The sequence below is a fragment of the Scleropages formosus genome, chromosome 10 (genome assembly GCF_900964775.1).
Source record: "Scleropages formosus chromosome 10, fSclFor1.1, whole genome shotgun sequence".
Lineage (NCBI taxonomy): Eukaryota > Metazoa > Chordata > Actinopteri > Osteoglossiformes > Osteoglossidae > Scleropages > Scleropages formosus.
In genome coordinates this window covers 10254109-10269160 of record NC_041815.1, presented here as the reverse complement: position 1 = coordinate 10269160, position 15052 = coordinate 10254109, and the positions used below count along the sequence as shown (strand labels likewise).

At 45.5% G+C, this 15052-nt stretch overlaps 1 protein-coding gene across 1 annotated transcript; it reads right to left on the bottom strand.

The window, feature by feature from the left end:
- Nucleotides 1–1391: 1391 nt before the first annotated feature.
- Nucleotides 1392–12959, bottom strand: emc9 (ER membrane protein complex subunit 9). Its single transcript, XM_018758784.2, has 6 exons — nt 12741–12959; nt 7085–7281; nt 6706–6782; nt 6521–6590; nt 6098–6192; nt 1392–2014 (listed from the first exon to the last, which is right to left on the bottom strand). Exons 2-6 carry the CDS (start codon nt 7277–7279, stop codon nt 1834–1836), a joined length of 618 nt encoding a protein of 205 aa, XP_018614300.1. The 5' UTR covers nt 7280–7281; nt 12741–12959; the 3' UTR covers nt 1392–1833.
- Nucleotides 12960–15052: the final 2093 nt, after the last annotated feature.

The following is a 15052-nucleotide window of genomic DNA, read 5'->3' as shown; positions in this document are numbered from 1 at the left end:
GAGTTATTGGTAAATTAGTTATGATGACCTGAGTTTGAAGTTTCAGCAAATATTAAGCATATTTAACAGTATATTGTTTTTCATGTTCTTAATAGGCAGAATGTGAGGTGGTGCCTTGTACTGGTGGTTTCTTGTATATTTTTTGTATTACTGGGACTTTTATGCTTCCTCTCTGGCAGGAAAGAGCAAGTAGTTCTGTTATATTCAGTGCATCTGGTGAACTCCTTTCCTAATCTCTCCAAATCTCTTCTGTCCTCAACCCTGCAACAGCATCGCCTGTATGTTTCGCTTTATTAATGTTATAGTCCATATTTTGTCACAAGATGTTGACAAAACATTACATGATGTAATTTTGAGTAGTTATCTTAATAACTGGTTTTGATGGTGTTACCTTACTGAAGTATTGTATAGAAATTCTCTGATAGTGTTTTTGATAAATCAGAGCAAATCTTTAAGGATTATTTTAAATAAAGCATACTTACTTTTGTGCATTAGACTAGTTGTGATGTTTTATGGTCTGTATACTTATCTGGACTTGGGTTCTTCATATACTGCATGTTCATTTCTGTGTCTTTAGTTTCACCCCTTGCCTAAAACCATTAAACCTGTAGGCAAATGAAACACTTCATCTTCAGACTCATGTGAAGACTGGAAGTTTAGCTGACTATCAAACCACTAAGGCTGTGTGGAGGACAATACAACGTGTATCAGAAAAGTTCATTGTAGAATGCCATCTTTCTATGTAGGAGACCTACTCTGGACACAGTAAAAGACCTCTAACACCAAGTCCTCTACTCCTCACCAGACTCTACCAGAATGCTTCCTTTCCATACTGTTGTCTGTGCTGAATGTAAATGCTCATGTTGTTCAGTGGTGACCCACATGGGTAGCATTGGGCATGATGCCGTACTTGTCTATAGGGGCCTTTGCAGAAACACAAAGTTATCACTTATGAAAAGTGGGGTCTGGATTACTAAAGGCTGGAACAACATGCTATTAGTGCACTATCTCCCCATAGATGTAAAAATTGATTGATTGATTTAAAGATTGGGTGGCACGGCGGCACAGCGAGTAGCACTGCTGTCTCACAGCGCCTGGGTGGTGTGAGGGAATGTGGGTTCGAACCCCGCTCAGTCTGTGTGGAGTTTCCATGTTCTCCCTGTGTCTGCATGGGTTTCCTCCCACAGTCTAAAGACAAGCAGTTCAGGTTCCCCCCTTAGTGTGTGAGTGACACAGAGTGTGTGTGTGTCCCACTGATGCATGGATGAGTGACCCATTGTAAGTAGTGTATCTAGCAGTGTAAGTCACCTTGGTGAATAAGGTTTGTGGGCTACTAACACTACATAGTATCCATTAGTTGCTTTGGAGAAAAGCGTCTGCTAAGTCACTAAATGTAAATGAAAGTAAAGAGCATGGCCTGTCAGACACAGTTGGTTTCATCCTGTACATAAACATATATCTAAATTATGCATGTGTGGCTGGGGGGAGAGGGTCTGTGTACATACCTTTATAAAGAATGTGACTTTTGTTAATGTACCCAACAGCAATGGGTACATCAGTTCATATATAGTACATAAACTATATGTTCAGTAAACTGCTGCCATATTTAATACTTTATTAACTGTAAAATCCACAAAAATTTACTTTTGCTTTTTTAGTTTTCATGTATACATTCAAAACACCGATAAAAATATTTTGGCATAAGATGCTAGTTATGTATCACAGAGAAACCTTTTTTATACAGAATCTAACAGTACTAAAAATGTGTTTCAAACACCCAGTGTACATTTGTTTTTCACATTTTATACATTAGTTTGCTCAAGTTACTTTTATTCAGAGTCTGCCATTGGCAGTTGAAGCAAGTTCAGCAATCTTGGCATTGAGCTTCTGATTGGTCCAGTCCTTTGTGATGTCATCAAGATGTGTGTCAAAATCAACCAGCAACGTGCGATCCCTGGAATCCAGTAGCTGACTGGCTATTGATCGAGTTTCCTCCCACTGACGCAACATGATCCTTTGAAAGAGAAAGCATTAGTGCTATACAGTAGCCCCCCCTTATCCATGTGGGATATGTTCCAAGACACCCAGCAGATGCCTGAAACCGCAGATAGTATACATAGGGTGCGGTACTATGTTTTTTTTTTTCCAATACAGAAGAAAAAGAAAGAAAACTAAGGACCAATGCCCACATCCTCAAAAGTAATGATTTTTTAAATAAAGATTTTTTTAATAAATTAAAAAAAGGGTTACTTGAACATAAGCACTGCAATACTGTGAGAGTCGATCTGATAACTGAGACGGCCACTAAGTGACTAAAGGGCAGATAGCGTATGCAGCGTGGATACGCTGGACAAAGAGATGATTTACGTCCTGGGCAGGACGGCGTGAGATTTCATCACGCTATTCAGAATAGTCCCTCCGCAAACCGCCACCTTACCGAGGTGGAGGGGTTTGAGTGCTTGAATGATCTCAGGAGCTATGTTGCCTGGGGCTATATGCCCCTGGTAGGGTCTCCCAAGGCAAACAGGTCCTGGGTGACAGACGAGACAAAGCGCGGTTCAAAATCCCCTTATGACTATTAAATCAAGGATCTCGTCCACCCCGGGGACCCACCCTGGAGCCAGGACTGGGGGGGGGGCTCGCATGCGAGCGCCTGGTGGCCAGGTCTATGCCCACGGGGCTTAGCCCGAAGCCAAGACGTGGAGCCGCTCTTCAGTGGGCTCACCGCCTGCCGGAGAGGACATAAGGGGCCAACGCGTTGTGATTTGGGCGGTGGTCGGGGCCGAGTGCCCGGTCGACCCAAACCTCGGACACCAACTCTGGCTTTTGGGACTTGAAATGTCACCTCACCGGCGGGGAAGGAGCCTGAGCTAGTGCAGGAGGTTGAGAGATACCGTCTAGATATAGTCGGGCTCACTTCCACTCACAGCTTGGGTTCTGGAACCACTCTTCTCAACCAAGGGTGGACTCTCCACTATTCTGGCATTGCCCAGGGTGAGAGGCGGCGGGCGGGTGTGGGCTTATTAATAGCCCCCCCAGTTCAGCCGCCATGTGTTGGAGTCTACCCCGGTGAATGAGAGGGTCGTCTCCCTATGCCTTCGGGTCAGGGAACGGTCTCTCACTGTCGTTTGTGCTTATGCGCCTAGCGGCAGTGCAGAGTACCCGGCCTTTTTAGAGTCCCTGGGGGGCATGCTGGAAAGTGCTCCCACTGGGGACTCTGTTGTTCTACTGGGGGACTTTAACGCCCACGTGGGCAGCGACAGTGACACCTGGAGGGGCGTGATTGGGAGGAACGGCCTCCCTGATCTGAACCCGAGCGGTGAGTTGTTATTGGATTTCTGTGCTAGTCACGGTTTGTCCATAACAAACACCATGTTCATGCATAAGGGTGTCCATCAGTGCACTTGGCACCAGGACACCCTAGGTCGGAGGTCGATGATCGACGATCGACTTTGTAGTCGTTTCTTCTGATCTTCGGCCATATGTCTTGGACACTCGGGTGAAGAGAGGGGCTGAGCTGTCAACTGATCACCACCTGATGGTGAGTTGGATTCGATGGCGGGGGAAAAAGCTGGACAGACCTGGCAGGCCCAAACGCATAGTGAGGGTCTGTTGGGAACGTCTGGCGGAGGCCCCTGTCAGAGAGGTCTTCAACTCCCACCTCCGACAGAGCTTCAACCAGGTCCCAAGGGAGACTGGGGACATTGAGTCCGAATGGACTATTTTCCACGCCTCCATTGTCGGGGCGGCGGCCATAAAGTCTCCGGCGCCTGTCGCGGCAGCAATCCCCGAACACGGTGGTGGACAGCGGAGGTAAGGGATGCCGTCAAGCTGAAGAAGGAGTTCTATCGGGCCTGGCTGGCTCATAGGACTCCTGAAGCAGCTGACGGGTACCGGTGGGCCAGACGGAGTGCGGCTCTGGCAGTCGCCGCGGCAAAAACTCGGGCCTGGGAGGAGTTCGGTGAGGCCATGGAGGAAGACTTTCGGTCGGCCTCAAAGAGATTCTGGCAAACCGTTCGGCGACTCAGAGGGGGGGAAGCAGTGTTCCGCCAACACTGTTTACAGTGGAAGTGGTGCGCTGCTGACCTCAACTGAGGATGTCCTCGGGCGGTGGAAGGAGTACTTTGAGGATCTCCTCAATCTCTCCGACACGCCTTCCGTAGAGGAAGCTGAGGTCGGGGACTCGGAGGGGGACTTGTCCATTACCCTTGCTGAAGTTGCTGAGGTAGTTAAAAAAACTCCTCGGTGGCAAGGCTCCGGGGGTGGATGAGATCCACCCCGAGTTTCTCAAGTCTCTGGATGTTGTGGGGCTGTCTTGGCTGACACGCCTCTGCAGCATCGCGTGGAGTTCGGGGACGGTGCCTCTGGACTGGCAGACCAGGGTGGTGGTCCCTCTTTTTAAGAAGGGGGACCAGAGATTGTGTTCCAATTATAGGGGGATCACACTCCTTAGCCTCCCTGGGAAAGTCTATGTCGAGGTACTGGAGAGGAGAATCCGACCGATAGTCGAACCTCGGATCCAGGAGGAGCAATGCGGTTTTCGCCCTGGCCGTGGAACACTGGACCAGCTCTATACCCTCACTAGGGTGTTGGAGGGTTCATGGGAGTTTGCCCAACTAGTCCATCTGTGTTTTGTGGACCTGGAGAAGGCATTCAACCATGTCCCTCGTGGCATCCTGTGGGGGGTACTTCGGGATTATGGGGTTCAGGGCTTGCTGTTATGGGCTGTTCGTTCCCTGTATGACCGGAGCAGGAGCTTGGTTCGCATTGCCGGCAGTAAGTCAGACCTGTTCCCAGTGCATGTTGGACTCCGCCAGGGCTGCCCTTTGTCACCGATTCTGTTCGTTATCTTTATGGACAGAATTTCTAGGTGCAGCCAGGGAACGGAGGGTGTCTGTTTTGGTGGCCGCAGGATCTCGTCTCTGCTTTTTGCGGACGATGTGGTCCTGTTGGCTTCATCGAATCAAGACTTACAGCATGCACTGGAGAGGTTTGCAGCCAAGTGCGAAGCGGCGGGGATGAGAATCAGCACCTCCAAATCCGAGACCATGGTCCTCAGTCGGAAAAAGGTGGATTGCCCCCTCCGGGTTAGGGGGGAGTTGCTCCCTCAAGTGGAGGAGTTTAAGTATCTCGGGGTCTTGTTCACGAGTGAGGGAAAAATGGAGCGGCAGGTTGACAGGCGGATCGGTGCGGCGTCCGCAGTAATGCGGTCATTGTACTGGTCTGTTGTGGTGAAGAAGGAGCTGAGTCGTAAGGCGAAGCTCTCAATTTACCGGTCGATCTATGTTCCTACCCTCATCTATGGTCATGAACTCTGGATCATGACCGAAAGAATGAGATCGCGGATACAAGCGGCAGAAATGAGCTTACTCCGCAGGGTGGCTGGGCGCACCCTTAGGGATAGGGTGAGGAGCTCAGTCACCCGGGAGGAGCTCGGAGTAGAGCCGCTGCTCCTCCGCATCGAGAGGAGCCAGTTGAGGTGGCTCGGGCATCTGTTCCGGATGCCTCCTGGACGCCTCTCTGGGGAGGTGTTCCGGGCATGTCTCACTGGGAGGAGGCCTCAGGGCAGACTCAGGACACGTTGGAGAGACTACGTCTCCCGGCTGGCCTGGGAACGCCTTGGGGTTCCCCCAGAGGAGCTGGAGGAGGTTTGCGGGGAGAGGGAAGTCTGGGGGGCTCTGCTTAGACTACTGCCCCCGCGACCCGGTCCCGGATAAGTGGAGGAAGATGGATGGATGGATATTCAGAATAGGGCACAATTTAAAACTCTTGAATTGTTTATTTCTGGAATTTTCCATTTAATATTTTCAGACCGCGGTTGACCATTGAAAGCAAACCCCCAGATAAGGAGGGACTACTGTACATACATTCAAAGAAATTATATGTAGAAGACTTCTCTAGTCACACAACACCTGGTACTTTGTAAAGAAATTTTTTAAATAACGCACTAAAAAAATTTTAATATGGCATATCGAAACTAACTAGACATTATATGTAAATTTCTTTCCATTTTTACCACTTTCACCTATTTAAATGAAAGTACTTCACACAAGGTACCAAGCTCAAGGTTACAAAAGCAGTTTCCTGGACTACTCACATTTGTTTGTCTTTTAATGTCCAACGAGAATCTCTGCGTTCATACATCACAATGGGTGGCACTCGACACTCAACTGACATCTTGGTGTTGTCCATCTGAAAAGCCACACACAGCCATGAGCCCCACTGCACCAGAGATGATCAGAGCCAAGACATGCTGTTTCTAGTTCCGCCTGTCCCAGCAACTGGTCACACATAATTCCAAAGTTTTAACTAAAATAAACTGAAAAATGTCTGTTCAAAACTTTATAACGTCATCATTTGTCAGGCAAACAACCAGTGTGCTTGCTTTCATGACAAAATCCATTTTCACAGTGGTACAAAGTGTCATAAATGTGAGGTTTACAATACACATTCTAAATGCCACACTTCTGTTGCTAGTTCATATGGAAAATTACATCTCTTCTACTCTCTCTGTTCTTACCATTAACAGCACAGCTTGGCTGCACTGGTCTGAGATCCTGTCGGCTATCTTCAGAGCACTAGGGGTGGGGCTTTCAGAAAGTGAAAAACAAAGACAGAAGCGGTATGATGAAATTTGACAGGCAATGAGTGATACAAGCAGTAAAAACTAGATTGTCTAAAAACATGCTCTCATGCGAAAACTACCTGCAGTCCAACACACTGGCATTGGCTTGGTAGTATCCCACAATCCTCTGGTCTGTCTGTGCACACCATACATCGACCTGAAACAGTAAATATGCCCTAAACAAATAAGTAACATCAAGGGTAATTCTGCCCAAAATGAAAAGCTACTTAACCGCTAAATTTCCAAAAGAAGTCACTGACAGAGACCAGTTTTCTATTATTTGATAGCCATTAACAACTTCAGATCTTTCTTGACAATGACCAATTATTTCTTTATTGTGGCTGAGTTTAATCTCAGGTGTGAATGAGTACATTAAGATTTTAGGTGGCAACAAATGACAAGATGAAAAAGTGAAACACTTTACGAAAAATTAAGTTATTGTTTTTGAGCAGTAGACACCTGTGTCAAGGCAAGTTGAGTAATAGGTGCTAGAGGAAGGTGTGAGTGAAGAAGTGGAACACAGTCCGTTATACAAACGTCTGCTCCTGCAGGACTTGAAGAAAGCAACAGCCCATTTACGCTGCAGTGTGGGAACAAAGAAGCGTGCAGGTACATCTTCACATATGCAACACAGGAGAGCTCCACCTCACCCATAGCTTGAAAAGGGGAGAGGGAAAAAAAAAAAAAAAACAGGAAGAAAGGGATACATTAGTCTTATTAAACGCCCGATCACCCAGGATCTGATTCTAATTTGTTCCTGGTCTAAAAACAAAACACTAAATAATAAATAATTTATTCTACAGTATAAAAAGCACTAAAAAACTAAATGAATATAAAATAAACCATTACATAGAGAACAACAAAAAGGAGGTGGGCACTTTAGGCCTATGAGGTTGAACATCTTTCCCAATAAGGGACCAAAAAGTTATTATAAGACCATCGTTTTAGTTTAATATCCACATAAGCAGTGTCTGAATGAGCATACACCTTTTTTCATATACACGTATGATCCTGTACAATAAATTTAAATAAAAAAACTATAATGGCTTGCAAAAGTATACACAGTTTTGTAATACAATGGGCTTACAATTCAATGCAATGGAATTTTATCAGTTACACGCTCACAAGACACTGACAAGGAACAACAGACAGCAAAGGCACAGCCTAACCCACACAGGTACAGCAACACAACACAACTTAAATACCAGTGTGGTCATTCAACAAAGTAACACCAGAAGCAAACAATAAGTAAACACTCATGGGGAACATTAAAGACTTAATTAGTTAAAATTACTGAACAAATAAAGATTTTACTTCATGTACAGAAACTTAATAGTCACCTCTCAACCGTGTGCCTGGCGACTGCGTGCTTGACAACCACAGCGACCACCCTGCTGCTCCCGGTCTACAAGCAGAAACTCAAGCGAGAGGAGCCTGTGATGCGTACTGTGCAGTGCTGGACACCAGAAGCGGAGGAAAGGCTCCAGGACTGCTTTGACTCCATGGACTGGGACATGTTCAGAAACTCATCCTCCAATCTGGACGAGTATGCCACAGTGGTCACGGACTTCATCCGGTACTGTGTAAGTGTCTGCATACCCCATAAAACAGTCCACTCATTCCCTAACCAAAAACTGGATTACTGTCGAAATCCGAAATAAAATCCGTGCGCGTACCTGCGTGTTTCAGTCCGGAGACACGGACGCATACAAGAAGTTTAAGTACGACATCCGCAAAGCCATCACCAGCATGAAACGGGAATACAGCAGGAAGGTAGAAACAGAGTTTAACTGCACTCAAGACGGACGCAGGATGTGGCAGGGAATCCAAACTAACAGATTATAAACCACAGACATGGACACTGCGTCTCTCTCTGATGAACTGAATGCGTTCTACGGCCGTTTCGAGCTCACAAACAGAGACCCCCCCCCAGTATGAGCTCCCACAGCGCTGCATGACTCCAGTCTCACAGTCTCTGTGGCACAAGTGAGGCACAAACATCCGCAAAGTTGCTGGTCCGGACAGAATCTCAGGGCAAGCTTTAAAAACATGCATTGAGCAACTGGCTGCCGTCTTCACGGACATATTTAACACCTCCTTAAAAAGGTCAACTGTGCCCACCTTTTTCAAAAGAACCACCCTTATCCCCGTTCCTAAGAAAAATAAAGTGAGCTACCTTAACTATCACCCGGTGGCACTACTAGGTCTGGGACTGAGTGCCACATTGTGCAACTGGATCCTGGATTTCCTCACCAACAGACCCCAGCGTGTGCTGATTGGCAGTAATACCTCCTCCCCACTGACCCTCAACACTGGCACTCCACAGGGAAGTGCCCTGAGCCCAGTGTTGTATTCCTTGTTCATACATGACTGCGTGGCCAGTCACAGCTCCAACACCATCATAAAGTTGGCTGACCATACCACCATTGTGGGTCTGATCACCCAACAACGATGAGACGGCCTACAGAGAGGACGTGAGGCTCCTGGTAGAGTGGTGCTAGGACAACAACCTGTCTCTGAATGTCAATAAAACTAAGGAGCTGGTAACTGACTTCAGGAAACAGGATACGGTTCATGCACTCATCTACATAGAAGGGGACATTGTAGAGAGGGTCAACAGCTTCAGATGCCCAGGGATCACCCTCACTGCTAAACTCACATGGACTGAGCACACAGCATTAACCATCAAAAAGGCCCATCAACGTCTCCACTTCCTCAGGCATCTGAAGAAAGTCAGGATGTCCACTACAGTCCTCACCACTTTCTACAGGTGTGTTGTGGAGTCCACCCTCACAGGATGTATTACATCCTGGTGTGGCACTTTTCTCTTTTCTGCCGTCTGAAAAGCGGCTCAAGTCTATTCGAACCCACACTGCTAGGTACAGGAACAGCTTTTACCCCACTGCTGTAAGAGTATGCAACACTCAAAAATGTGCTACCTTTCGTAACTAGAATTGGACTGCTCCTTCCAAGCACATTAGAACATTACACTGTCACTTTAAGCATTCTCATGTTTTGAGTTCTCTGGCTGTCTACCGTTATTTATTGTTACCATTATTTATTATTATTGTCATTAGCATTACTCATTGTTATTGTTTTGTGCAGTATTATCTATTGTTTTTGTTCATAGTCTGTGGAGAAGCATTCAAGAAGAATTTCATGATGCTTGTACATATGACAATAAACTTGAAACTTAAAAGCAGCTTGTCAGATGCACTTGGCAGCAGAACCACAACCTGAGAAGTCACTACTCCGGGACCTCTATGACCCACCGCTCTGTGATTGTGAATACGACTTGTGTTATAGAAATAAATGCACCTGCATTTGAGTCCGTCAGCCTGGTTTCCTGCATTCACTATGACAGAAGGTTCGGCCTTTTCTACGGACTCAGCAGTCCTCAACCGGCTACACCACGCCATCTCCACTCAAGATGCCCTGCTTGGCTCCTAAGAGCAGTCCCTGCATCAGACTGAGGAGACCATCCAGGGGCTGGTACAGGTGCTCCAGGTCAGCGGGATCATACAATCGACAATAGTCATAGGCCCCAAGCCAAGTTCTGCGCCGGCTCCTGTGAAAATCAGCCCTCCAACCGGAGACCCCCCCACTTGGCTACCATGGACAGGTACAATGGATCACCGGACAACTGCCAGAGCTTCCTGATGCAGTGTGAGCACATGTTCACTAGCGCCCAGCGGACCTATCAAGTGGACGAAACCAAGATTGCCTACCTAGTCTCACTCCTTAGGGGCCCTGCATGGCGCTGGGCCACAGCGGATAGGAAGCATTCAAGAAATGCTTCGAGGCGGTTTTTGATCATCCGCTTTCCACTTGAGCCGCAGGCAACCACCTGATGAAAATTCGGCAAGCCAATCACTTGGTGGCATAGTATTCCTTGGAGTTCCAGACTCTGGCTGAGCAGAGCGGCTGGAACTCCACCTCCCTCCTAGCGAGCTTCAGGAACGGGCTCCACCCCAGGATCCAGGCGGAGCTCACCTATCGGGGAGAGGAGTGGACCTTCGACCGCTTTGTGGAGACAGTGATAACTATCGATAATCTGGCCCGAGAGCGTCCCTTCGGCCACGGCTGGCCTCGCTGGACCCGAGCCACAGGAGGCTCCAGAACCAATGTAAATCGGTCAAGGCCAGCTGAACCTTAACGAGAGACAGCGCCGTTTCCGGGACCAGTTATGTCTCTACTGCGGCATGTCTGGCCATTTCCGCGTGGTCTGCTGGGTTCGCCCACCATCACTGAAAGCTAACCTAGGATCCAAGGGACCATCCGGACCGGCCAGCATCTTGTCCCAGGGGGCATCCCTCCCAGGGCAGGACGGCAGGAGCTGACCGTTGGGGGAGTACTGTCACTGTCACCTCCCGACTGTGTGCCCAACAACCATATCGACCACCCTGTGTCAGACAAGGAACCACAACCTGAAAAGACGCACTCCGAGATCTCTACGACCCTGCACTCTGTTACTGTGAGTACGACTCCTGTTATAAAAATAAACGCACCTGCTTCTGAATCTGTCAACCTGGTTTCCTTTGTTCGCCGTGACAAATACTTAGTGCAAAGCAACATGGAAGATCAACTGCCTATCACACTGCGAATCGCAACTAATCACAAGCATTGATTAACACCAATCTAATAGACACTGAAACAACAGATTTATTATGTTCATTTTATTTAGCTGATGCTTTTCTCCAACATAACAGCATTACGATGCAATAATTTACCCTTTTATATAAGAAAGTACACTTCTCACTGGTACTACAAGAGATACGTGGGATATGAGCCTGGAACTACTGAGTCTAAGTACGAATATAGCTACTTAAATCATTGTGACATGCTGGGTTCTTTCAGGGAGCTGAAATGAAGGCGTGTGAAATTTCTACTTTTATTCATAAAAACAGGGACTGGTGAGCGATGACAGTGCAAGACCGGACATAAGGAAAGGGGATTCACTGTGGCAGGTGCTCTGTAGTCTATAGCATCACACACCCTCCTAGTGTCGGAAGGGTTAAATAATCCCCTCCTTTTGTACTGTCACAGCCACATGCATGCATACCACAATCAAATATTTTTAACAACATGAATACCTTTATACTAATGTAAATAAAGCCTTAATTTTACAATCAAATAATCATGTACTGTGAAATATTTGCAATGCCACACAGCATCTCTAAAAACAGTGTGTGCATGGTTTGAAGAGGAACACAGGCAGTAATCTTGGAATTTTTTACAGTATATCACAAACATCCATGAACCACATTATCAAAATGTCTCCATTTGTTTGAATGTGTACCACATCTCACACTACACCTGCAAAGTGCAATAAAGACCTGTGCAACAAGAATGGTAATATAACATTAAAAGATAAGCTAATTACTATTCTAGCAAATATTAAATGAGTTTTCACTCATGCATAAAAATTTATCATGGAATTCTGCAGGACAGTTGGTAGCATACAGAACTGTGTTTGGACCCAAAGGTTGCAGTTTCCAATCTCACCTTCAGCTGTAATACAAATGAGCATGGTACTTACACTAATTGCTCCAATAAAAAGTAATCCAGCTGTATATGGGTAAATAACTAAAGTAGCTCAACCTTCGTCGCTTGGAGAAATGCGTCTGCTAAATGAATAAATGCAATTTTAATTAACTTAATAACTAAAATGAATAAAGGGAACTTGTATTCCATGTATTATTAAATTTATTTTCCGAGATAGGAATGTTTAAATTGTCATCCGTGAAGCCGCACGGCTACGTCACGTACGTGTTATAAAAAAACCACAGACTTATATTTAAGGGTACTTTCACAATTCATCACGTTCTGCATTAATATTAAACTTTAAATCCGTTTTGCGTATACTGTACAGCTAAAGCAGCAAGAATATGACAACAACAAGCACACTAACTAACTTACTAAGCATCATCAATATTGTTTGCAGACTGAGCAGCTACGGTCGGGAACATCATCGATCATATCGTATGTAACTAAGGAGCCAAAGGCTGGCTGGATGACACTTAAATTCTATAAAATGCATTTGTTCCGTGTTCAGTTACAAAGAAAAAAACATCGCTGAACAAAATCAAATGTTGAATTGATTGTTGATTGTTACCTGATGACTGAGTGTGATGAAACCGGTCCGCTACCACTCTGTCAAATTAAATGAATCTTTAAAACTTCAGGAACACATCAGTTGCGATACCACATAAATACGATAAAAGTAAGAGCACATAGATGTGGTGACTGAAAAAAGAAAACGGAGATAGGAGCAATACATTAACAACGATCATAACATCTGCAACGGACAGAGACACACATATCCCAGAATGCATCTCGAATCCAGAACGGAAACCGGGAAGAGAATAAGTACCCACGTGACCTCTAATTTGGGTGTTTGTTAAGTGTTCGTAGCCACGTTTAGAGTTACGATATAATTGTAAGCTTGTAATAATTGTAACCTTAACATTGTAAGTCGCTTTGGAGAAAAGCGTAAGCTAAATTAATAAATGTAAATGTGTGTGTGTGTGTGTGTGTGTGTATGTGTGTATATATATATATATATATATATATAAATATAAATAAAAATATAAATAAAATGGATGGTGTGTGTCTTCCTCAAGCTGCCTTGGGTCCTCTATCTCCACCTGCTGTTCCTAGGACTGCACTCTTCTGGACAGAGACTTCAGATGTTGTTCCCAGAATCTGCTGGAGCCACTCTCCCAGTCTGAGGGTCACAGCCCCAAGTGCTCCTGTTACCACTGGGACCACTCTGGACTTCACCTTCCACATCCATTCCAATTTTTCCTCAGCTCTTGGTACTTCTCGATCTTCTCATCCTCCTTCTTTCTGATATTTCTATCACTTGGGATTGCTACATCTATCACAATTACCCTCTTCTCCTCCTTGTTGACCACCACTATGTCTTTTTGGTTTGCCAGCAACTGCTTGTCAGTCTGGAACTTGAAGTCCCACAGGACCTTAGCTCTGCTGTTTTCAAACACCTTTAGCGTCTCCCAGTTGGACTTGGGGACTTCCAGACCATATTCTGCATAGATGTTCCTGTACAGTATGCCAGTATTGGTTATGCTTCTCAGTGTATGCTGTCCCAGCTTGTATCTTACACCCTGCTACTATGTGCTGGACTGTTTTAGGGGTGTCTTTGCACAGCCTGCACCTTGGGTCCTGTCTGTTATGGTAGGCCCTGGCCTCTATGGATCTGGTACTTAGAGCTTGTTCTTGTGCTGCCATAATCAGAGCCTCTGCGCTGTCCTTCAGCCTGGCTTTTTCCAGCCACTGGTAGGATTTCTTGATGTCAGCCACTCCCCCTATCTGTCGATGGTAGAGCCCGTGGAGGGGCTTGGTCTTCCATGGAGCCTCCTCTTCTTCCTCATCACCCTCTGTCTTCTGCTGCCTGAGGTACTCAGCTATTTTTCCTGGGGGGCATCTTCCTGATGTACTCTTGGATGCTCCTTTTTTTTCATCCTGGATAGTGGTTCTGACACTCACTAACCCTTGGCCCCCCTCTTTTCGCTTTATCGTTCAGTCTCAGGGTGCTGGACTTCAGGTGAAACCCTCCATACCTCAGATATATAAGGATTACTGGTTCACCTTTTTAGAAGGAGTCCTCAGAGTTAACCTTCAATTTACTCAACTTCCTCTACTAACTTAGGCTACAGTACTTGGCTCTTTAAATAACATCTTAATCGTCAAAGCCTCAGAAGATTGAATATGAATAACCTTGAAGAAAGAATTCAAGAGAAACACAAAAGCACCCAACATAACTGAAACACTTGACCCAGAACACTACCTGAAATCCTTTCATTCTGTCACTTGTTCTGGAAGAGTAAAACCTGTCCAACCAATGGTTTTTTTAGTTCATATAAATTCAGTGAAATTCAATAATGTCTGTTTTTATTTGTGATACCGTTTAATGTCACCCTTCACAGGTGTTGCAAATGGTTTTCTGTTACAGAAAGAAACAAAGGAAATGAAGGAAAAAAAAATGGTCTACTTTATCAGTTTTTTTTTTTTTTTTTTATTTCCATTTAAAACAATGTATTTTACCTCTTAAAACTGACATTTTAATATGGCAATTCTGGTTGCTTTATAACTGTTAATCACTGGGTTCTTTATTAATAGACTTATAGTACCATTTCATATAATTACATTCTACTGCAGTATTTTTATTATTTTTTTAAAGTCAGCATTCTTTAAACTGAATTGTATTTATGTCACAATGTTGTGATAACGGTTTAAATGGCATGTATGCCAGAAAGAGAAACACATACACACATGCTGTCTGAAACCGCTTGTTCCAAGCGGGGTGGTGATGAGCTGGAGCCTTAGCCAGCAACACAGGGCACAAGGCTGGAGAGGGAGGGGACACACCCAGGATAAGACGCCAGTCCGTTGCAAGGCACCCCA

Bases quoted from the DNA above. Each gene is read 5' to 3' on its own strand.
- emc9 (XM_018758784.2), bottom strand. From the start codon at position 7,279: ATGGGTGAGGTGGAGCTCTCCTGTGTTGCATATGTGAAGATGTACCTG. The intron at 6,783-7,084 runs GTGTCTACTGCT...TTACTGTTTCAG, and splicing joins CTCAACTTGCCTTGACACAG to GTCGATGTATGGTGTGCACA. The intron at 6,591-6,705 runs GTAGTTTTCGCA...ACTTTCTGAAAG, and splicing joins GCCAGTGTGTTGGACTGCAG to CCCCACCCCTAGTGCTCTGA.